At 34.4% G+C, this 26,340-nt stretch overlaps 1 protein-coding gene across 1 annotated transcript; it reads right to left on the reverse strand.

The window, feature by feature from the left end:
• Positions 1 to 460: 460 nt before the first annotated feature.
• Smp_194160 (putative leucyl-tRNA synthetase) lies at positions 461 to 26,211 on the reverse strand (the record flags this gene model as incomplete). Its single annotated transcript, XM_018793896.1, has 21 exons — positions 26,060 to 26,211; positions 25,940 to 26,027; positions 25,729 to 25,908; positions 25,499 to 25,687; positions 23,876 to 24,052; positions 23,774 to 23,841; positions 22,740 to 22,920; positions 20,594 to 20,821; positions 18,082 to 18,222; positions 17,945 to 18,022; positions 15,861 to 16,022; positions 12,582 to 12,790; positions 10,482 to 10,773; positions 9,913 to 9,976; positions 8,939 to 9,146; positions 8,495 to 8,585; positions 7,561 to 7,774; positions 6,608 to 6,774; positions 6,142 to 6,420; positions 2,310 to 2,544; positions 461 to 666 (listed from the first exon to the last, which is right to left on the reverse strand). Exons 1-21 carry the CDS (start codon positions 26,176 to 26,178, stop codon positions 461 to 463), a joined length of 3,576 nt encoding a protein of 1,191 aa, XP_018648363.1. The 5' UTR covers positions 26,179 to 26,211.
• Positions 26,212 to 26,340: the final 129 nt, after the last annotated feature.

Here is a 26,340-nt window from a genome sequence, read left to right on the forward strand (position 1 = left end):
ACATCCTACTCTTAAAGTGATCGCCCTAGTAACTAATAATTAGCAACAGCACCGAGAATTATTATCAAGACACTGTATCTCAACTCTACAAAAGAATCGTGTCTTCAATCTTCCACTTCAGAGTTTGGATTAATTCGCAGGAAGTTGACAAAACTCTTATTGGGAGGTTTGATCAGGTACATACATAGTCTCGACTACCACTAAGAATATTCTGGACATTGTTTAAGTTTTGTAATTTGGAATAGTCCTATGAATTCAGTCAGTAGACCCACCAACTGAAATGAATGAATCTACAAGCCTGCTCACTTACTTTGATTACTATACAGGACGGTATACAAAGCCAAAAAATACATCATAATGAACACGAATCAATGAAAGAAATCTTTAGTCCCTGAAGGCATTCAACACTTTGTTTAAAAAGCAACACAAAAATAAAAAGCTTTATTCTGGCAAAAGATGATCATGACGATACGGTAGTTGTGTACACAAGCTTTTTGCCAATAGGAATAAAATCACTGCCAGTCTTCAGAGTTACGGTGGATGATTCATCGACTACAAAACGAGCTGTTGATTGGACGATTTGTAGAGCTTCAATGGGGTATGGAGGAATACGTAAATGTCCACATGTAGGATCAGTAAAACGGTACAATGTTATATTTTTTAAATCTTTAAAAAAATTTAAAAAAAACGGAAAAACGCAAATTAGAAACTAGACTGGAGTAAATAAGAGTAAAGTTGTATTCATAGAATAAATCACTTTGTCTAAGCATCTCAGTAAATTCCGATTGACTCTAGCAATCGCTGCAAACTCCTTTTGGTGGTTATATATTAGAAATCAAGGACTTATATTTATTTATCCAGTATCAAGGACAAACTATAGTTTTACACCGACAGATTTTAGAAGGGATCTGCCAAATGAGTAGTAATCAAAATTCAAATTAATTGTTTAATAAATTTTAAAATGGGCAACGATTTACATGTGAGATAATTACATAGAAGATAATTACATAGAACGTCACAAGTATTTTGGTAAATGAGATCACTTCATATATATATATATATATATATATATATATATATATATAGTAGCCTTACATAGCGTAAGTTTGATTATTATCCAAAAAGATGCCAGATCCGCTACTTTACGGTGTCTTTGTGAGAAAACGATTTAAGTGGAAACGTTTAAGTTGTTAAGTCAATGCTAAGAAATATTGACTGACAGAAGTCTAGTTTTCAAGATTTTTACGAGAACAGATTTGACTGGCAAGCAACAAGGCCTGGTTGTACAATTAATACAAAGTCAAATTTTTATTAGTTCTTTGATCAATTATTCTGTAGAAGTACATGTTAAGGAGTTAGGAAAAAACTTGATGAGCTATCCACAAGTACATTAGTCTGTGTTTATTGGTCAGTTTGAGGCAGTACCATTTCTACATACTCCGACTTCAAGGCCTTAATTTGACTTGAGAACTTTTTACACCGTTTACTATTTACGAATTACAGTTGATTAACCAACAACGGGTTACTTGGCTTTATGCTAAAAATGACCCAGATTTGTATGCGTTATGATTTTTTATAAGAAGTGCATCATGATTTAGTATTTAAAATACATAATGAGGTAAGTTCAGTTTAAAGCATACGAATGTGCTTTTGATCATTTATCTGATGTCCTAACTGGTGTGTTGAGAAAATGACAATTTTTTGAGAGCTATTCATCGTAAAGAATACAATATCCAAGTTTTTAAACTCAGCTATTTTATAATAGCTTTGACTATGCACTTCTTTATACAACTAATACTCAATATATACTCTTGGTGTGTATCTCATAAAAGATGGTTTTGAAATTAAAACTGAATCAAATTAGGAAAAGTCAGGAATTTGGATAATTCAGAAAACAAAATCCAAAAAACGTCTACCTTTACTCAGCAAAGATGGATAGTGGCTAGCAGTAGAATCCAGGATGCGCGTTTCGTCCTATTTGGGACTCGTCAGCTGGATGAACCTGCATCTCACAGTTGATGTTCACTCTGGAACTCGAACCCAGTACCGTTCAATTCAAACGCCATCGCGTTATCCCAGAGTGAACATCAACTCTGAGATGCAGGTACATTTGGCCGACGAGTCCCAAATAGGACGAAACGCGCATCCTGGATTCTACTACCAGCCACTATCCATCTTTGCCTATAATGCTTGTGAGTTAAGGCTATATCGAGGCAATACGCACAGTATACACATATGCCAATAAGAGACTGATCAGTTTCAGTCCTAAACATCAATAGGAAGATTCAAACAATACCAAGTGAGTTTACCTTTACTATTTAACGTAAGTGAACGGCAGAGACTGATTACACGTGAGACCACATCAGTATACGTATCGCCGTCAAAAATGGTAACACCGTTAAGTGTAAAGAGACCTGAACCGACATCCGGATTTAAAAACGTAATGGATGCTGTCGTAGATGGTTCACAAAACAAAATAAGAGGCTCCAAAGGACAAACACTTTCTTCAATACCACTATCATTAGAATCGCATGAGTAGTTAATCTAAAACAATAATAACAAAACGACCGTGAAAATCATCAAATTTAGATATTAAGCGGCAAATGACAAAAGACTTGATGAAAGATTCAGTTAACTATAATGAGAATTTATAATAACTCAAAGATTGAATTAAATTTCCATACACGTTCGACATTTAAATTTTTATACACCACACTTGAATGTCACGAATCTGAATCAGGTAAAAAAAATCGAATTTATTGAAAAATTACAAACTATTAACGCAACGTGATCTTGAGTGCTGTTGAAGGTATGAGGGCAGTTATCATTTCCCGGTTGCCCACACCGTGGAGGGATTCTTCTGGAGGTACTGAAAAGGAAATTGGATTAGAAGTGGTCTTAGTGACCTTAGAGCGTCACTGCAGTGTCCAAAAGACAACTGCTCGAGGTCGGTCACACACGACCTTTTTGTGTTAGCTCCGTACTTGTGGAGACCTTACCATAGGAGACGGATATCCGTGGGATAAGGCGAGGTGTGCATTTTAGGGTAGACCGTTTCTAACCCCACCCCTCCATGTGGAGAGGCAGCATCACTGTTATGCTGGTTGTCTGAAAGAAACACCTTGCAGCTGTCACACCTCTGTACAGTCAGAAGTACGACTTTGCCTTCGGACCTTGGGTTTGCTGCTTTTAGTCTTACCGCTCTTCAACCAACCTGTCTGGCATGGTAGGACCTTGAGGAACGATTGTCCTAGCCAGTACAGCTCGATTGGTTCATCACGATAGGCAAGCCCGACCACCACGTCAAGATGCAGCAACGGTCGGGATTAGTTTGACTAATATAGCATCTAAAATACTGGCCTCAATAATTATCGGGTGCTTAACTAAGACTTATGAAATGCAGACACGAGAAAGTCAGGCTGACTTCATACCTGGTCATGGTTGCATCGACCACATATTCAGATCTTAGAAAAAAGGCATGCTCATTCTTACTTGGCATGGTAGATTTTCACTTTAAAGCAGTATTTGACTCTGTAGACCGAGAGGTTCTGTGGCAGTGCCTGTCATTGAAGGGTGTACCTCAGAGGTACATAAACCTTGTGAAGGCTCTCTACTTGAACACTACCAGTCAAGTCAGAGCTTAGGGAGAACTGTCGTTTGATTTTACAATCTCACGTTGTGTCCAGAAAGACTGTCCACTATCTCCATTTTTCTTCGATTTCATTAAAGACCTCCTACTGGAAATAACGCTCTCGTCGACTGGATTTTCAGGAATCGATCAACTACCGGGAGGTCTACTTATCGACTTAGAAGACGCAGATGACATAGTCCTGTTTGGTGAAGATACTGATAAAATCCACTCTTTTGGCAGCAAGTCTAATCAGCCCTAATGGGTTGGTGTCTGACGAAATCTGTGCACGGATTCAGCAAGCTCGTTTGGCTTTTACCAACTTACGCGACCTGTGGTGAAGGTGAGACAGCCGTCTATCAATTAAGGGACGAGTATACTGCGCAGCAGTTCGCTCTGTTCTACTTTACGGCTGCGAAACGTGGCTATTAAGAGTAGAAGATACTCGTAGGTTACTAGTGTTTAGTAACAGATGTCTTAGAAATATTGCTCGTATCTGCTGGGATCGCCGGGTAAGTAATAGTAGGGGTATTAGGGAATGATGGTAAATCACTTGATGAGGTTGTGAATCTTCATCAACTGAGATGGTTGGGAGAAAGTTAAGGGCAGCCATACCAAAACGTGACATCAGTAACTAAGCAAAACAGCTTGAAGTCACTAACTTCTAGTCTGAGCCATGTTGGTAGGTGCAGACTACTTGGTTGGGGTCCGCTTGTCTATCGTAACCAGTGGTTGGAGACTCTGTGACATGGCTCAGAATCAATCACAATGGCGTAAGCGTATACACTCTTTGTCTTCCCTTAAACCTTGAGATTAAAATTGCTTCATATCTGTCTTTCTTCCTGTGCTATATTGCTTATATACAATCTTTCTTCCATATATTACCACCACTAAATTAACTACTATGAATTCGGTGTTCATCTTGTTGTGCTAATGAGGTATGACAACTTAGACCGGTGCATATGTGTGCCTGGTCCTACGTTGTAGTTGACTGACTGACTGATTAACGTAACGAACAACTTATCTTTATTAATATGGGATGATTTTTAGCTTCTGAAGAGACGAGACAGATGACATAGATAAAAATATGATTAATTACCCATCAAGCAGCAGTTACAACCGTACGCTTACGTCGCAAAAATGAAAAATAATAAATTGATAAATGAATACCCATACAATAAAAACTGCTATAAATCACTTTTGTAAACTGTTGACATTGAATTCAAACCTAAGGAGTATTCTAAGAGTGTACTGTTAGCGTTAATTCCATACAACAATAACAATTAAAGATAATAAGGCGTTCTTTATGTTATGATTTAGTCAATTCTGAATCCAATACCGACAGAATTAATGTGATCAGTCCATGAAGTTTTTAATCACTGACTAGTATTTTAAAACTACTTCGGTAAAAACGATTCACATTTAGAATTCAATGAGTAGGTTTAGGATCATCATATGCTCTAAACTGAAGTCCTAAACCAAAGCAAGTAATTATCAGTAATTAACAACTGAACTGATAGACAACCTAATCTACTTTGCCTGTATTCTTTTGACAATTCATGTATAATTTTCAATTTTAGTCAATCTTCTAAGTGTTAATTTGAAAATGATGGTTCAGATGAGCAGTTTTTCTTAAACGGAAAATGTAATTGGATAATACCAGAGGAAGTAAAACAATGCACGTTTAATCATGAGGTTACTAAAATGTAACTCATTTGTGATGAAGATATTACATTAAGTATATATCCATTGGAAAAGTGATTGATTTGTAAAGTCAAGTTCGAAATAACCAAGCGAAGGAAGTAAACGATGACAGGTTAAAGGTTAACAATAGCCAATCAAGATCTAGGTCTACAGGACAAGTTGTGAGTCCATGTAGACAGATTCGAATACTTTACTTCAACATGAAGTTTGTGCTGATGTCGTTCAGAAGAACGATGAAAGCTCCACAAACAAACCATCTAGCTCAGAGAACAGAACTCCACCATAACCAAGCTAAAGTATGTCCTTGTCATCCCACCTATTTCCCTTTTGAATATTTACTAAAGTTCGCTTTATAACACACCAAAACGCTAACACCATTCACAATAAAAAACGGTATTACTAATGTGTTCATTCACTTTAATGGTTAATTAATTACTCTAAACATAAAAGCTTTGAAGCTACTTTCTTTTTATATTTTCGAGATATTATTACTGAATCTACCGGAATGAGAATAAGTAGCAAAATAACCCAGATGTCAACTAATCAAAAATCCGTTTAGCTGAATTTATTACATAAAAATATCCTATAATGCAAGAAATTTGTGTTAAAGTTCACATGTGTTACACCGGAACATGAATGAAATACTTAAACTGACTGGATCACCACCATATAAAAAACTAGGGCAATCGCTAGACCAAAACTACTAACGACAAGGTGCTGAAGTGAAATTTATTTGATGTATTCCAAAACTGTTTAGAAAAACAACAGAAAATTACTAGCACATATTGATATTTCACCATAAAACTTACTTTTAAACCATCAGGTTGTCTTAATCCTAAAGTCGATATAAGATAGGATAAATTCTTTTTAATTACTTCACATTCATCCACCTCTAACTGAAGTTGAAGAACTTGTTTACCGTGAATTAAAAACCGTTCCCGGACTAACTGTACAAATGGCATAGCACGTTTTGCCATTCTACCCATAGCCTTTAGATGAGGACGTAAAAGTTGAGCTAATGTTGCATTATCTGCTAACGTTTTACCATCATCGGAAAGATTAGCTGCCATAATTTCAAGAATTTGTGCCTAAAAAAAGTTAGTAATATAGAAAACCAAAATAAGAAAATTAAATTTCTATTTCACTGAACCATGGGTGAGAATCAGTCGTTTAAAAAGAGAAAAAGCAGTTGTATTAATATAAGGGCTATGAAAGTTATCATATGATCCAACTTAATAAACCAAGAAAACATGATGAAATGGGACCAAGAAATACCTGCCATGTTGGATAAGCTTTAGCAACCCAAACAACGGCATCCGAAGGTGGAATAAACTGTGTAACAGAATGAGATCCAACAGATTTACTACTCTTGAAAGACTTTGATGATTGGTATTGTTTAAGTTGTAATCTAAAAGCATGAGCGGTATCATCTATGTAACGACCTAATTAGGAAGAAAGAAAACAAGAATGAATAGAAAAACATCCACTGAATAATTTAATTATTCTTGAAAAATAGTAATCAAACAAACTACTGAAATATAACATAAATGTGAGGTAAGTAACAACTTAATGTTGGACCACATTTTTGTATGAAAGTTAGACATCAAATGATCGGTTAGTAGTACCCAGTGTAATTTCTAGTCATTAGCGTTGGTTGAATGCTATCGATTAGGTTGCAATGTGGTCACTAGGCCAAATAACCCAACACTGTGTGCACTATACTTTGACGTTAAGTTGTTGGAAGGAGAAAGTGAGAAACAGGGACTTGAAACTTCTGTTACTTAGAGTTCGAAAAGTGTACGCAAATGTTAGCTCAGCCAGACAAATGGTCACATTACAACCTCGTTGATAGAATTTGAGCAGGATTTTTGACTACACAACGTGAAATAGGTTATTAATAAGTGAATTTGAACCCTACCGAACACGTCAAACAGATTCGAGTCCCAAAGAAGAATGCCAGTCTTCTCAAGATGTAGAGGGATTTAAGTTAGAGAGTGATATCTAGCACAAAACCTAGGTTCGGAACCTCGTGTTTAAATCATCTAACAATGTGTGAGGGTGAAATATGCACTCTGACTTAAGAAATATATCAATTAAGTTATCTCTATGTCAACTATTAGTTAATGATGACGCACTTATTCTCAAAGTAATAACCATATTTTCAAAAGCACGATTAGTGAACATGAACGAAATTAACAAATCAAACTACATTCAGCAACTTATTTTACCTTGTAAAAGAAGTATTCGATCCACTGGACAACTAAGTTCAGGCCATTTTTCACAAAATATTGATGTTTTGTTGTTTAACAGATTAATCCATATATGTTCACAAACATGTGAACAAATTGGACTAAGTAGTAGTAATTGAATATTCATATAACGTCGAATTAGATTAGTATGTACACTGCCTTGACAAACTTCACGATAACGGTCACGATGTGCCTATATAAATATCCCAGAAAACGATACTGTGAAATGAATTAAACAGTAATATGATGGTTAAAGGAAAGAATAAAATTTCATATATTGACAGAACGTAAGCGCTTGAAGTTCTGACTGTTACCACAGGTTATGTTCAAGAGAATATTCTTTGCCTAAGCGAGTAGGAAGATGACTTAGATACTGTTCATATAAATATGAATCATGATATTCAACTGTCTTTGGAGTTTTTAAAACCGACAAAATATTGTACTTAATACCAATCAGCCACTATTCAGAAAACCAATAGCTAATTAAGATAATTATCTATCGTATACACTTCTTTAGATTTTCGAATAGTTAAGTGACAATAATAATAGATTTGATAACCAAGTAAGTTGAGCCCGAATACAAGCAATAAAAATTCAATTCATTAGATACCCATAGTATTTGAATTGGTCATATATCGTTTAGAAAGTATTAAACGTGTAACTAGAAAGCTAACAGACTACATTCTAAAATCAGATTGATATATAATTAAAGAACTGTTCATTTAAAACATACCAAATTTGTAAAAGCTGCTATGGCAACGATTTACGATACATTTATATCTTGTTAACATAAAAATATAAACTGTATAATTATTTATATTGACTTTTTACTTGAGATACTAAATTTCACCAAGACTTATACTATGATGATTAAAAGCAAAAGCAATTTTTAGTAAAAAGTATATTTACTTACCTGAAGTTCATAAAAGACAATTTTAAGTACTTCTCTGTATTCTTGTGCAGCGTATGCTTTATCGGCCAATTCAATCGTATGATTTATTTCACTATGAATAAAATGTTTAAGAACATATTTCACTCAGGAGTAAATAAAGAGGAAACTCAATGACAATTATACCGTTCACTTAAAAAAGTCAGTTACTATAAACGATAAGTGTAAACGTGTAAAACTTAAGTGTGTTAAAGATATGACAAATCATGAGTAATAAAAAGTGTTATTCATTTAAACTATTTAAAATGATCGGAAAGATAATACTAACTATTAAGCTATTAAGAACTGAAGACTAAATGAACTATAATTCAAAAAAAAACATGAAAACTACTATAATAATGAGACTTTTATTTTAGAAAAAAACTGAAAAATGAATTCATGTCTCATTTAAAACTAAATAAAGCGTACTTTTCAAAAACGAAATCTGCATGCATTGTATAAGCACCTGTTCGATAATTAGATTTTTGTTGTAAAGTTGAATCGTTTAAAATCTCCAAAGTCATATTGAACCAATCCAAAAGGCTATACAAACGCAAAAGTCCAGCTTCAGCCATTTCTTCTTTTACATTAGCATCGTCTAAAGAATCACCAGCATCAGCCAGAGCAAGACGAACACCTTATTACGAAGAGAAAAAATAAGTAGTTAAACAGTAAATAGATTTTATAAAAATTAAATGAATTTCTGTTGTTTTTCTACATGCGCGCACAATTTATTATTTTATAAGAAACACAAAAAGTACATGCGTATTTAACTGTTCAACAAAGAAAGAAATGTTTTTAATTTACGATAACATTTAAAACATCAGTTTAAATTACTGAATATGTTGATAAAGAAATTGTTTTTTTAAATCCTTTGTTGGTTATTTAATTATGCGACAACAATTATTTGTCTTTAGGACCCAGGGAATTATAAACATTGTGGGGTACATTTTCTTCAAAGAAAATGGAAACTAGGAATATAATAAGCGACTATTGACTGACCACAAATTTTGTAATACAAAATAACTTTTAAGTCAATTAAACAAAATGCTCAACGGAAAAACAAGGACACAGAGGGATAATACAGCCTGTGAAGACGACTAGCTTGAAACAATGTTATGAGAATGAACCTACTTAATACTTAGGAAGGAATCAAATTCATCACTACTACTTAAAGTAGGCACTGATTACGTTGTCTAGAACGATAACAAATCTTTTCATTTGTATCGGCCAGTTCAAAGAATTAAAAATTAAAAACACTCGATAATTATTTGATAAAACAGGGTATTCATGAAACGACAAGAAGTATAATTAAAATACCACATCTCACAACTGAATCAACTTATTTTTATTAAAGTTGAGAAAACAGTAAATTTCCGACAACAACAATCTAGATAACTTACCATCAGCTGAGTACTTTTCCACAGCATCTGCTAAAGTGAGAAAATTACCAGTTGATTTTGACATCTGTATGAAACAAAATTAAGATCAGTGGACAATATTAATGTGAATAAATTTTATGATTAAAAATATGCAACCAAAAACATTCATTAGAATAGTTGAGTTCAATAATCTTGCAAAACCTATAATAAGACCCGCTGTATGCCCTTGGATTACAACATTAGATCGACTATTCACATAAAACAAGGTTGAAAGTTTTACATGGATATGTAAACAAACTGAATCCAATTAACATGTATTAGTTTAAATGAGTGAGTTAACTTTAATTACTAAGTGACAGATTCTAAAGCATCTAACAAACAAAGAATAAGATCTGTATGCTATTGATGCGTGACAGAATTTGTCTACTCTAACATCTCGTGCTATTTTACTGGTACTTATTTTTGTTATCAAATTTTATTAATGTGATTAATATATACGCAAATATTAGATGATTGTTAAACCCTGAACTAATGACAGTATATGTAACATTGGTAACCTTAAAAACTACGAAGTATAAAAAGTCAATTACCTTATTAGAGTTCAATAACAAATGGCCATTGGCACGTATGTTTCGAGGCCATAAATTTGGTTCATTTGGCCATATAGCAGTATGATTGTATAAGTAGTAGGTTAAATGATTGGAGATAAGATCCTTTCCACTAACTCTTAAATCAACTGGATACCAGAAAAGAAATTCTTTACGGAGTCGTTTCAATATTGGTACACTTAGAGATGAATGTCTGTTTATTTTGACTAAATCGTCTGGATCTCCTATTCCCAAAAATATGTAATCCCACACTTCCGGTGTCATGTGTTCTGGCCTTAACAAAAAGATATAAAATCATATTTAAAGGAATGTAAAGTAAGCACGTATACATAAAGATCAACAAAAGCTTTGGCTATGAAAATAGAAACAAGAAATCTTGCCAAAAATGTGAAATGACTTCTTGTTCGAATACTTCGTCATTGTTTGAAGTAATCGAATTTAACCATTGGGTACACTGAGTTTGAAAGGCATTTCACCTACTTCAGTTTCAACAACCAAGTATCCAGCTATTATGCAACATAGTCTAAAGTCGAATAGATGAATTCGTAAATGGTACATGAGTTGAATTCAGTTTCATTGATTGTAACCATGGGAAACTAATGTTACATAAAGATGCAACATTAAATCATTTAATTTAGTCTATTTATTATTCACTGAAAAATTATTACCAGTACATAATTCTAATTTTCAGTTATAGTTAAACATCAAACAAATAGCGTTCATATGTAAAGAGTAACTTATTCTGTACTCTTTAATTATCTGGTGAACTATTCCTAAATGTTTTTTATGTGGTTACTTGTTTGATCAATAGAAAAATCTTTTCGTATCAATAACTTACAAATTAAATGAAAGGAAATTTTGAAAACTTGTGAATGTTTTTGAAGTAACAGAAAGAAGTAATTAATCTACTCTGGTTTTTCTTTTCACAAATCTAAATTTTCATCAGAAAAATGGATGTCATCTTGAAAAAATTCAATTTTATGGATTGACTTACCAAACTATTAAATCAAAAGGGGTTTTGTGGAGATTTTAGTAATTTTATGGTTGAAATCATGAGACAATTGAAGCTAGACATCCATAGGAAACCTGGAAGCACTGGACGGCAGTTTCGTTCAATTGTGAGACTCTTCAGCAGTGCGCATCCACGATCCCGCCTCGCGAGGTTCGAGCCCGGGACTTATCAGTCTCGCGCGCGAGTGCTTAACCTCTAGGCCACTGAGCTAGCATTCAACGGTGTTAATGTTTAATTTTAACCAATCCACCAAATTGAGCAACCGTCCACCATTGTCTTCAGTGAGTTACTATCTCACATCAGACCCGGTTGAACTACACTGGTCAATGCTTCTTACTAGAAGTCCAGGAAATATCTGTTGGGGCCAGTCACTAGTGAGCATATGATCGTGGACGCGCACTGCAGAGGAGTCCCATAATCTGACGAAACGGCCGTCCAATGCTTCCAGGATTTCCATGGTGGTCTAGCTTCAATTGACTCATGATTTCAACTATAAAACTATTAAATATCAGTTTATTTTACTGTATTTATTACAAGTTTGACAGCAAAGTTGAGCACATTTTACAAATTTGAGTTAAGCAGTATGTTAGATTGTCGGTAGCTTTGTTTATCAGGATTTTACTTACAATATTAATAAATATATATTAGACAATGCAACGACCCTGTCGAATTTTTACCGGTTATATAGGAGTTCAGATTCTAAAATCTGAAGCCACATATTTTCAAAGCTAAATTATTTTACTTAAAACAACTGACTGTTACACTTCCGATACAGAATTACCAAATAGTTATTTTGCACCATAGCCCGAAAATTATGTATCTTTGTTTTGTGATTTATAATCTCGTCAAAAACATTTGCTACACTTAACTCATTTTAAAATAATCAAGAACTGATATAGGTTTGGTAATCAAGTAACCAAAACCAGAGTGTGCTTGTTAGTTTAACCAACAAAAGATTAAAAAAAATAGGAACACCAACAAAATATCACCTAAACTACGGTTAAAATTATTTCTGTGGAGAAGTAACAATTAATAAACACAAACAAAAGCGCAGTAAATATTCAACTGACCAAATTTTAAGAGGACCAGGTTTTCTACCATCTAATGACCCGCCTTGCAACAAATGAGCTATTGTATAATATGCCATATATATTGTAGAGTCAGATAAAGATTCAATAAGCCACTTATCATCCCATGGTAAACGAGTACCCAACCCATATGTACGAGAGCAAGCATGTTCATGCAACCAGTCAACGGTTGAATAAAGACCGCGTCTAACCTAAATAAAAAAAACAATGAAATCGCATGCCACTATTAGAAAAGAATAAGAATGAATCCAACATAAAATCAAGTTAACAATTGTAAAAAATAACACAGTCACACGTTTGTAACCAACCAATGAAACTGTGAGTGAATACATTTGCAATTACAACGAACAAACAAAAATATCTATTTGTCAGTGTAGATTGAATTTTACACATTGGAAAAAGTACCTTGGTTTTTGGTTTTTAATAAGAGTCTTTCTTGAGTGATATAGGCTTTAAAATATGAGGCGAAATCTTAAATACATTTTGATATAGTCTCCACAAACTAGCATAAAAACTGAATAAAATATATAATCTAATCATTTTAAAGATTAAATATTGACTGATTTGTTGTTTGGTTTTAATTGATTGACTTTTTGCACAGTCAAGTGAACTATAACAAAATTAATTAGGATAAATTTAAGAAATATGAGAATTATCAAGTACTCTATACAAATTTGCAGGGAAAAAAGGGAACAATGTGTATTATCAAATAAATAACAGATAAATGAATTTATTAATTACACACAAAGGTCACTACCATATTGAAGTTCTACCAAATATAAAGTATTTTATAAACTATTATCAGAAATAATTTTGGGTTATGAGGGTAAGCCAAGGTCACTATGACTAATGTATGGGAAAACAATACACATTTCTATTTCTATTTCATTACATACATATAAATGAATATCATTAAACGCACGGCGGTTTTTGTATCTTTTTTATTTAATTTTTTCCATCCAATTTTTCAATTTTTTTCATTCCGTTTCGTCTAATTAAATGGCTAGTTTTAAGTTCATAACAGTTGGTTATTTATTTCTTAAAATTGATATAAAATATAAGTACTTGTCGACAGAGCACCTTTGCTTCAAACTATGGACGATGGTAACGTACAAGGTACAAGCTCTGTCGTTTCTCACGTAGTCACGGAAACAGATAAAATATTCTTGAATACATTGTATCTGGTAGCGTTCCAATCACTTGAAGCGTCATCATAACTTATGAAAGGGCAACGTATTGTCATTATGCGGTGAGAGACTCTCATTTCCATAGAGATCAGAAGTCGTATATTAAATTTGTATATTGGAGAAATGATTGCAGAACACTTAGCGGATCCTCATAGCCGATTAGACGAAAAAGGTAATTTCCTAAGTGCTGAAGGACTTCAATGAACACTCAATGTCCGGTCTTCATCTTTTATAAATTTATTGGAGATTACTGGACTGTTGTTCGCGGGAATGTGCATTACAATCATGAGTGGGATTCCTTGAGGTACGACAACAATTCTTGAATGCGCATGTTAACTGACGTAGAATTTGAAACAGTGAGACCCTTGCTGATTTCGGGGACAGCAGCATTTAATATTATCCACTTCACTTACCAATTTTGTGAGAAGCGTCTGAATCTGCAAGATGTTTCTAACATGCGCCAGAAAGTGTTCTCGCAGGCCAACGTTCCACGTAGGCAGTATGCCTATTTAAATTGTTAATGATAGGTGATTACGTCAAACTGAAAGCTCATATTGTCATTTGGTGGGTTTTGTGGGTGTGAAATTGATGACGAAAATTATCTTTGGTACTTTTTTTCGCAACTGCCGATCAGATGAATTTGACATGTCGTTTTCCTGATGTTAGTTTCGACGGGATTTACAAAACCGACAACGAAAATTTATTTTTATATCGAATTGTTGCGTTGGAAATGAATTTAATGGAAATACCTGTTTGTATATCCTTTATAAGTCGTGAAACTTCTGCTCTGATGTCACGATTTCCGTCATTCTTCTTGCGCTCAACTAACAATCGACAGTTGGTTGGTATTGTCACGGATAACTTACTGGCGACAGCTATTGCCATAACAGAAGTGTATCCGAACTCGCACCATATTTTGTTTACACCTAATTCGCAATGTCATAAATAAGGTAAGTTATTAATTGAATGAGATTAACCTTAAATTGTAATCGTAGAGGCCGCGATCTCAACTTTTACATCTATTCTTCCGCCTGATGTTCACTCGAAACGTGGACAGATAAATAAAAATATTTAGACACTACAGTCTTTTGTAGTTTCCAAAGCTATTTTTCAGTTATTGAAGCATCAGACGGGACTTTTTACCGATATATACGAGATCACTCGTTGCCTAAGAAACGCAAATGGTCCAATACGTTTCGACCGGCTGCGACACTTCTTGAACAAAATAATAGCAACTTCGAAGAGACAGTACATAAAATTTTGAAGCTGCACAAATGGATAAGAAAAACATCCGTGCTGAGATCCATTTTCAGTGTGCTTCTTAGGGCTGAATATTGGATGGAAGAGCGAGTTCAAAAATACATATAGGAATGTCGCAACAAGAAAATTATTGGTCGGAAACCTCAAAAACGTTGTCTCGAAAATAAACTGATACCCGCTGAATGTCAGTTATTGAAGCGCCACCTGCCCCAACCCGTTACTGAAGCCATTACGTCAGTCAACATTTCCGCGTCTGGTGACGCTACAGGCACTTACAGGGTCTTCAGAAATCCCGTCAATTGTTCCTGTAGTTTTTCTATTGAAAACGGATTTCCATGCCGTCATGTTTTGACCTACTGTACACATACTAATACAGAAGTGAAAACAGATATAACCTCGATAGTGCTATAAGAAGATGAAGATTGTAAGAACTAAGTGATACATTAAAGCAATACATTCCAAATAATGTGATCACACATATACTTGTTAAGAAGAACGACCAACTCCCCTTTTTATATATACCTCTAAATAGACCAGTAGATAGCCCAATCGAACGATGTGTGTTAATTTTAGATATCATCATAGTGGATTTCATATTGACACACTATTGTGAAACCCCAGTGATGATACAACAGCATACAGTGCACAGTTCTCAAATAATTTAATTATGCCGCGTTCATTTTTCTGTGTTAAAAATGTGAGGAACAACGTATCATCTTCATGCACAAGAACATAAACTTTACAAAAAATCAACTCGTAATACTAATCTTATGAAAAGATATCATTACAGATAATTATAACGATATGATATTACCTCATCAGTTGCTGACAAGTTGGCTACTGCTTTACGGACTTCTGCTTTCCATTCCTCTGAACCGTAATCTAGATACCATTGATCACACAAAGCAACCACTGCTTCATCACCACCACGTGTAACGACCAGATTTTCCGGCTCGTAATAAATTATAGCATCATTCTAATATAAATGGATTTATAGACAAAAAAGCACAATGTTGTATAATTGACATAATTTACAATACAATATTTATGGCAAACAATTTGACAGATAAAATGCTATCAAATCTAAACAATTCAGTCTTTTATCCCAAGTGAATACTTGTTTAGAATAATCTCAAGTTTGGGAGTTCTGTTTGAAAGTTTAAGTGGGACAGTAACAACTCTTCTGACTCTTAGGCTTAATCGTAAGAAACAGTTCAATGAATGTCTGTGTAAAGCAAGTTAGTGAAATGATATACATTAAAAAAGGTATGACAGAAATTAGGTTAACTGTAATAACCGGATTTGCTTTCGATATGTTTACTTGTACACCTTATTCCTACTCCGAATTTTTTTATTTAGAATTTCTGAGTACACAAAGTTGGTTTACAATTAATAAAGCTCACTGAAAAACATATCATTGGTCAATCTACGCACAATTATGAGATGATGGGAATCTGCAGTTGAGCTGGTGGATTTCGGATGATTTAGTCGATTAAGCTGTCAAGCCCTTCTAACAAATAAAATTATATAACTAAGGATGAACTAAACAAACTCAGTACTCACAGTGCATGGTAGTTCAATTTACGATATTATTTTTTATCTTACTGTTATAACGTATCAATTTGCCCTCTTAATATATATATATATGTGTCCAATGATACAGGAAATACGTACGAGCAGTCTTGGGTGCTATTCGGTCCTTCCTATCTGCCTAGCCCAGCCGTTAAGTCCAGAACACAAATAACAGCCTCAGCAATATGAATCATTATTTACAAGCATACTGGGTTATATATACTAACCAAACAGACCACACATATCAAAAATAGAAAAATAACATTTGTACAGTAATTGGCCAATGTGGCTGTAGCTAGGGGGAAAGTAATCAATAATAATAGTTCCAAGGTCAAAATAAGGGTTATGATAAGAGGAACACGGAAACGATTAGGTCACTTATTTAACAACTATCTAATAGGGAATGGGCATATTGTATTTGTCCATAAATAGACCTCAGATTTAGGTCACTTATTTAACAACTATCCAATAGGAATAGGCGTATTACATTTGTCCATAAATGGACCTCAGATTTACGATTCATAATTCGCCAGGGGATATAACACTTACTCCATATATTAACTAAGAGAGATATTAGTACAACAGATTGACAACTCAATAGTCTAATTCAGTTGCAGGTATTTACATAATAAACAGTTTTCTATATAAAAAAGTGGATAACCAAATACCAGCACGTGTGATATTTAGAGTAAAACATTATCGCTGTAAAACGCACAAAAAGAATTAATGCACTATGTAGGATTTAAAAGTCATATTTAATTTGTCGGTATTAATACCACTGTTTGACTTGGTAATTTTAAACAAATTGAGCATTGGATAGAAAGTTAATAATAAAATATTTGTCATATCCCAAATGAGTATAAATTTGGCTTTTTGATGTTTCATAACTTAAAGTAAACCACTCCCTGCGGGTAAGTAAATCCGGTTGCTTATTTAATTGATCTGGAGAAATGGCTTACACTAAGCCATGAAATGTCAAAAGTATAAATTTCTGCCCGTTAGGATATAATAAGTATATCATTATTTTATTAGTCACATTTGATATTTTCCTGATGAAAAAATTGTGAAGACCCAAAATCTAGAAACGTGCAGAAACGATTAAATGTTGTAGAATGTCGTGAAAGTCGTAGTTTAAATTTTTCTTAATAACTATGGTCTTTCGGTTGTTAAATTATTACTGATGGAATCCAGTAGTAGAAATCTAAATTTCTGACGAAAACAAATTAGAAAAAACCCAAAAATTTTAATTGGCAATAACAGGGATATAATTAGCTCACCAAGCAAATTTAACTAATAAATCTAGAAAAAAGATTATTTATCACTCACCGTTTCAACCAATTGATCTTGAATAAGTTTCTTCACTGAATTCACTTTTAAACCTTTATATTTTTCAACCAACATAATCTAATATGTTATTATATTTAAGGAACAATAATATGTATATTTGAATAAGAATAGCCTACCCCATCGTAAAAGCCAACACGATAAACCTTTTCTTTAGCCTCTTGCAATTTATCTCGATCATTTTGACTTTGAATCTTTAACTGATCTACTATTGTGACAGCTGGTAAACTACCTAAACCTGGTGTCTCAATTATAGGAATCTGAAAATTGAAATCACATTATAATTGTTATTTTTGTGTAAATTACAAACCGGTTCGAATGGTATGACCATCGAATCAAGGAGATTGTACTTCGTCCGGAATGCCTGTGAATTAAAAGTGAAAACAATTGAACAAGAATAATATGACTCAATCTACTAGAAATCCACAATTAACATAATAAAGTGGTGAGATAATGGTTTGTTTTTACTGTTAATTCTATCAGAAAAATGACGCGCACAAATGTTTCACCGAAATCGGAAATTCTCGTTGTACAAATTGATTTTCATGTAAAGTTGCACTAGAGAATAGTGCTAACGTAAACCACAGAAAATCGTAAAACTACCCTCAAATACCTATACACAGAATGCTATCAAAATTTTAACAAACCCATACGGAAAGAAAACATGGCGAAGTAAGTAGTTATATAATTATTGGGTTAGTGATCCAGAATCAAGTTTGACAACTGTGATTATGAAAAAAGAACCGCAGTAGTTGATTATCCCATCTATTATTACAACTGAAATGTACAGTAATATCAACTTATATAAATAAACAAGCGGATAATTCACCTGCTGTAAGCATAAAGCTTATGCAGTTAGGTACGTAGTAGGTTGGATTATCATTTACTCAGGAACACATAAAAATACGCTTAGGAAGTAATATTTCAAAGGGGATTGAACAGTACCCCACCTGTTTTTGTGAGTTACGAGAAACTGAAGTAACCTGAAAGCCATGATTCAGTAAAAGTTGGGGAAACAAAAAAAGGTTATCAGCAATAAATTACAGAATAAATGATTAATCAAGTCGATCTTCAAAATCTACAAGCTAATGACGAACACTGATGGAAGTAATTCAACTCATGTATATTCTTTTCATTCCAGTTGTGACACAACCTCAATAAAAAGCCATGTCAATGTATATAGCCCTAACAACCCTAATTAATTAATATAATTCATTTACCAAGTACAAGTTCATCAACTTGACTTAAGGTCACACCTCTCATAAGACTTTCAGTGATAATAGTAAAATAGACCTGGGTAGGGCGGGATTCGAATCTGCATCTCATTGAACATCGAATAGTTTAACCTGCTTATGATAACACACAGTAATGATATGTTATCCATAAGTTATTGATATAACGGGGTAAATATTAAACAGAGCTGATTATTTATTTGAACACAGAAATATTGATACAAGGGAACACCAGATATATATGCACCACACAGAGCTGAACTTTCGGGACTGTTCTACCTTATGTTATTGTTTAAATTTCTGCTATATAGCTACCAGATACTTGAATTATTGTATCTTTGTATTCCCCACCTGTGAACTTTTTCGCTATGTATAAATTGTTATTATTTGCTATACCTCTCTTAAGTTACTGTTAATATATTATGGACCTATTACTCAGTTTTCTTCCATTTATGGAGTATTTATGTTTACACTGTAGTTTCTAAATTATGTTGATGTTTGATCAAGATTTTACTCTGCATTATTGTACGAATCAGTTATAAATCTGAATTTTAGAATTAGATGTTATCTACTTGCTGTGTTTTATTCTATCCTGGATCAATAGTATTGAAATATTGTTCACGGTTGTTGTTTCACATTATCGTATTATTGGTTAGTAAGAGGTCACTGACACTATGAAAACATTTTAGGTAAGATAATCAATACTCAGACTAGGTCATACAGCTGCTCTAATCTAATTACACCTCGATCGCATAGGCCACAATATAATTCAAAAATGTTTTTGTTCGACATAACAATTACTAAATGAATTAACAGCATAAAATGAGCTGCATTCTTTAAAAATATATCATTAATTTAATATTAAAAATATTTCTGTAATATCTCAATGAGTAGAAAATTGTATTTCTGACGTTTCATGACCTAATGTAAGCCGCCTCTTCAGAGTAAATTATGCATTGTTGCATACATCAATTTATTTGAATGAAAATTTGAATTCCATAATATATAAAAGAAGTCAAATGGCACTGTAGGCTTCTGTTAGCGGAATAAAGATTGGATTAAGGCATGTTTCGTGCAGGATTATGTTGGGGCACGCTGAATGGCATTTTCTTAACCAATCAGCGCTAGTGGATATTTGGAGAATACTCGAGAATCTTCCTATGTAAAAACTATAAATATACTAACGTTTTTTCTCATTGTGCTTCTTACTTCTATCTACTCTTGTTATTTGGAATACAATTTCGTTCCTGTTTAACCGTGTTCTGATTTGGGGATTTGTCGAGTGAATTAGTGTCCAAGAATACTAAGTGATGGGAGCAGCTGGGAGTAAAAAAAGAATTTGTAATATCTTTAATCATACAACGAAAACGAAAGTGAAACAATATGAGGTCCATCTTACAGGCTTTTTAATTAAATCTTGCAAAGCGACCCAATCATCTGGAGAATCGCTAGGAACACTAGTCACAACTCCGGTACCCTTAGAAGATCGAATTGACATCATAGGTAAAACGAAAACTCCAGATTCATAAGAGGATAATGGAGCCTTGACTTTTAATCCGAGAAGATCAGTACCTTTGAAATTCGCAACTATGTCGATATGCCCAGGGCGTAAAGGATCTAAAATACCCTGAAATCAAGTTACATAACAACAGGTTATTGAATGAAACAGAAACTTCCGACGTTTGAAGGAGGAATTAGACGCTATGACATCAATCAAACTTTGGTCGTAAAAATCAGTTTTAAAGCACGATGTAAGTGAAAGATAATTTACACAGGCATGTTACCGAGGAAATAACAGATGGGGATGTCGATTACACAATTAGAACGAAAAAGCAGATGGAAATTGAGAGTATTCTGATGGTTTTCCTAAAAACGAAACAATCTGTATTATGTTTAAAATTAACGCATCCGCAAGAAAGGCAGCCCATCAGTTAAAACATCTAACTTCCAACTACTAGTTTGAAGTTTCGAAACATATTCCACCAAAAAAATTTTAAACTGTCTACAAAGTGGTAAGCAATGAGGTAAACACTGAGAACAAGTGAAGATAATCATAAACAGAACATAATGGAGTTAGATGATACTGAATAAACGAATTAGAAGTAATGGTTTATTTTAGTCAATGTTTTTCCAATCACGTTTAAATGACCGGATTCTTCGAACCTAACAAAATCATGAGAAAGTGGCTTGTAAAGAATAGGTTAGTTTTCGTTCTTTACCATTTGCCAATTGGTTGGTTAATATATCGAGCAAGACTTTCTGTTGGCGAACGATATGCTTGAAAAGTTTATCAAGATTTTGAAGCCTCCGCACACACTAAAACCATCCCTCTACTGTCCAGTTTTACTAGTAGTGTTAAGCAATCTTGTACAATTTCATCATATCTTTTCAACTTTGATTCGAACGAAATTCTAGAAACAGCTCCGTAAAAAGTGGTGGCGGTGTGAATCTGTCACTTGGAGTGTCTTTGGTTTTCAGACCGATACTGCCTTACTGTGCAATGCCACACAAACCATCCAGACCCCACTCAATTAGTAGACAATCAGTCACCGTTAGTAAGGCATGTCTATTACATCTTCAGAATGCAAAGTACTCTCCCAAGACTAGTAAGACCCTGCACTTCAATCATTTTTGTGACCGGCTGAAAATTCCCAAAACGCGCGTGCATTTAGGTATTGTAGCTGATTATATGAGTTTATGGAGACTGGAAACTATAAAACCTTATAGTAATCTGGACCATCTTTTGTGCCGCCGCGACATTAGTCATGAAGTAAAACGTTGGCTGTACCACACATCCGTGAGAGCAGTTCTGCTCTGTTTTTGAAACTTGACTCCTCTGCGTTTAAATTGTGTGGGGACTTGCTGTGCCCAATAGTCGATATCTCCGAAGGATTGCTCGCATTTGGTGATAACATCGTGTAGGTAATCCCGCCGTCTAACAATGCATTTCCAGGCATAGTGATCTACAAAACACTGAACACGTCGATTTGAGTATACTATATGAATGTCATCCCAACAACTTTCATACCTCCTTATTTGTCGACAATATGATTGGGTTAAAAGAGGCTATCAGTTAGTAACGTAGATAAGACTAACAGCTTTTGCGACTTCCCAATTAGGATGCTAAAGATCACCCAAACCTCTGGCTGAGGACATGATCAAGCGTGGAGCGGTATATAAACCCATGATTTTGTCGTAACGTTTGGTTACGTTTTACACGAAATTAGGGTGTATTTACCTTTATTAGCAAAAACTCTTGGTTGATTTCCTAAATGGAGTATCATTTAGTAAACACTAACCCAGTCAACAGATTTGAAAGGAAATTACGGGCACAATACAGAGTTTGAGTTTTTGCTACAGCCAATTAGTTTGTATTTATCAAGAAAATGACTTGTATCTAGTGTTTCATCAAGTACAAAAACCATTTATTCCCAATGAAATATGCAGAATGGTTAGAAATACTAATATTATGAACACTGTAGCGTTGCCAATATCATATTGCACTTTAATAATCATTCAACAGCAAAATTGTACGTAAGACAAACCTGATACGCCATATTTTGAGCAGCGCGTTGAGTACAAATTAGTATACAAGACTGTTGTATGCTTTTCACTCCGACATAATCTATATCTGGATGTACCCAACAATTAGTTTGGCCAAACATCGTTTCAGGACGTAGAGTTGCCGCAACAAGGAATATGGGTACTTTTAACTGGTTTAAACAACTAAGGACAAAAATAAGACGAATTTATTCACCGCAAAACGCAAGTATTCATAACCTCCATGTTTACTCTAGGTATCTATTAACGTTAAACGTTTAACATTATACAATTGGGACTGAAGAGCATACAAAATTGTGACGTTATAAACAATAAATTTTCTTCCTTCAAAGATGAATTTTAGGTATTCAAAACTGATATAATCCTCATCCCAGCAGCTCAAATTTAGCAAATACTTGATCAAATAAATAGTACTTTTAGTTACGTAAACAACTACATGCAACTGACCCAAATCGTCTAGTTTATTATATTTACATCATAGATAAGTATCACTCATTAGGAGTCTGTAAATAAATTTCATTTTAACTAAATTATTTTCGAATATATACAAAACACTGTCACTTTTGAAGTGATATATTATCAGAAATTTTGCGAGGTGTTAGGCTTATTACATGTAAACAGCTCTACAAGAAGTTAAACATGATATTGAATTGCTTTTACTCAGATTATTTTTAGCAACAGTAGTTGGAAAAACGTGAAATTTGCGAAAACGTAACTATATGTCAACCCGTGAACGTCTTTAGTGACCAACGTGGTTAGAACATAAGTTACTCATGCCTTGTCCTATGTCAGCTGACGCAGAAGTAGTTTTTGAAAAAAGATAATGATAAGTAAATCAAGATAGCGTCAGTCCACAAAGCTACTGACTACTAATCCAGGAAACTTCGATAGAAGACATCAAGTTGAGGCGGACTTAATACTTTTAATTGTTGGCTGTATGACTCAGTTATTTTAACGATGAAGATAAGTGACAAGTGAAATATTTGGATCAGAAAATAATGCCAGAAAAAGTACTCACCTAAATTTCGAAGGAAATTCGGATATGACTTTCAGCTTAATCAACGTATATTCTTGCGGAACGACACCCTTGAAATACAAGTTGTGTTATACCGCACCTTACCTCGCCAACAGTCCTCTCATGATCCATACATGGCTGATTATCTCGAGCAGAGAATATGGTATATCGTTTACCATACTGAATTTTTCCTTGCTTCTTAAGAGTCAGGAACTGCCAACGAACGAATGAATCATAGTAGGGATTAGCGTCTGTTGTAATGAAGGATCTCCTCCAATCAACCTAATATTAAAAAGATTTGAGGTTATTTTACCACGCGCCAATATTCTGCAGAGTAGCCTACTAAACTTATTGAGATAAAATATTATTGTTAACCTTATTAGGTCCTTCTGAATGAGAAAATCAACAGACATCATAACGTTGTCTTAGTACCGCCGTTGCTGTAGCCGTCAACATTTACAAAAGTAAGGCGATATGAAGAACCAAAAGAATTAACGTAAGTACTAAGGAGCGAAAGATTCTCCGAAAAGAAATAATTGGGAAAACCTATTCATTATCTTATAAATCACGCTGTATTATAGTTCCATATGGTTATATGAAGCGTTTCTGTGTTTAATATAGTGTCGTAGCAAGCAGTACTAGCAAAGAATATTTCGACTTGCGAAAAGAATCCTGACAAACTAGTGTTGTTAGAGACCTCAGTAGATTCATTTCCTTTAGCTGATAGCACTTCAGTTCTATTCTAGCAAGCAGTTAATATTCCCATAGCCCCCCCTATCACACTCTGATTTAAAACTAATTAATTTCTACTTTTGTTTTCCTATCCGAAAACTAGGGGCAGTATACTCGTCCCTCAATCGATAGATGGATATCTTGTCTTCGCCATAGGTGACGTAAGTTGGCAAAAGCCAAATGAGCTTTTTAGATCCGTGCAGAGATTTAGTCAGATGCCAACTCATTAGGGCCGACAAGTTGAGATGTATATTCATGTCATGTCCCACGTTAACTATGATCGGCTCTAGGTGGAGCAAATATCCTATGATGAGTGCAGTCAGCTTTTAACGACTAAATCACATGTTCAAACCTACTCTGATTTAGACAACCGGGTGATATAACTGGCCCTTACACTTCGAGTATGGTTCCAAGCCATGTAGACTAACCTTTACCTGATGAGTTATTTATACCGACCCTCAGTATGCAAAACAATGACTGCAACAGTCAATGTGTGAGATTTCAGACCTGATTAGCCACATAATTCCTAATTGTTCAACACGTATCGTGTTACGAAGAACTTTCCTCTCATAAGAACTATAGTCGAAACGTTAGTTGATTCTTGTGCAGAATAATTTTCAAGTATATGAAACTAAAAAATGAAAACAGAGACAAGTCAGTAAATCGGATGTGTATTACTAGTCCAACTGACGGAGAATTAGCATTAAACTCGGTTAACAGACGCAGTTAAGGATCAAAACAACCATTATAGTTTGGATCTGAAGAAGTATCGACAGCAAAAGTAAGCTACTAGCAGATAAACTATACGAGGAAATAGCAGTATTCAGTGGCATTTGCTCACAAAATATTGTTAACCATGAAGGATTAGATAAATAAATATAGCTGGTGAGCATAGATAACACTGACACACATGAAGTAGGAAGAACAAACTTTATTTATTACAAGCACAGCATTAAAAATAATTAAATAAGACCGACTGGAGTACATAGAACCCACCTTGACACCTAATTTTCGCAGGTCATCAACAGCTAAAGCAGGGAAAAACTTCAACCAGTATTCAGGGTCTTTAAATTTAGCGATTTCATTGTTCTCCATGCCAAGGCTCTCCATTATTTGCCACTGAAATTTTGCGCCACCAGCCTTCGCAACAGCCTTACTTTTTTTGCTTTTACCTTGAGCAGGAGTCTAAATTATTAAGTTATAGGTTAAGCATAAGAGGTTAGTACCACTGCCTCAATATCAGCAGAAGGCTCTGAAGCCTCGGGTGGAAAAACAGGCGGACAACCGAACTCCTTGCATTCTCGTGACAATTTGTCTGCAGACGCTAGGATAGGCGTACCGGTGCAATGAAGACCGAAGGGCCATAGAGTCAACTTGCCCTTTAGTCGTTCGTATCCGACGGAAAACTTCACGCATTCACAAGACAATTTCGCTTACCTCGCATTTCGATAAGGAAAATGTGTGGCCCAAATGTAGTCTTCCATTCATATAGGGGTAAGGGAAAGTGACGAAGTATTTTTGAATCCTAAAAAAATGTCATCGACTATGGGATGTTACGTTTCACTGTTTTCCAAAGGAACGTCTGCTTCGAATACTTTATTTGACTCCCAAAAAGTCTGCACCTGACCCTCGATCTTGCGAAGTTCATCTAACTTGGCAGTACCTTTCCGAGTCATCACGCAGATATACCTCAAGCTCAAACTTGTGGTTATGATATACAATGGTCAATCTGACCTTCAAGGTCATGTTAAAGTAATTACCAATCCTGATTTCATTGCATTCTACTCACACTTAATGTAAATAACCTACTTAATTGATAGGTTTTTAAATGGTTCAAA

This window comes from Schistosoma mansoni, chromosome 1 (genome assembly GCF_000237925.1).
Source record: "Schistosoma mansoni strain Puerto Rico chromosome 1, complete genome".
Classification (NCBI taxonomy): Eukaryota; Metazoa; Platyhelminthes; class Trematoda; order Strigeidida; family Schistosomatidae; genus Schistosoma; species Schistosoma mansoni.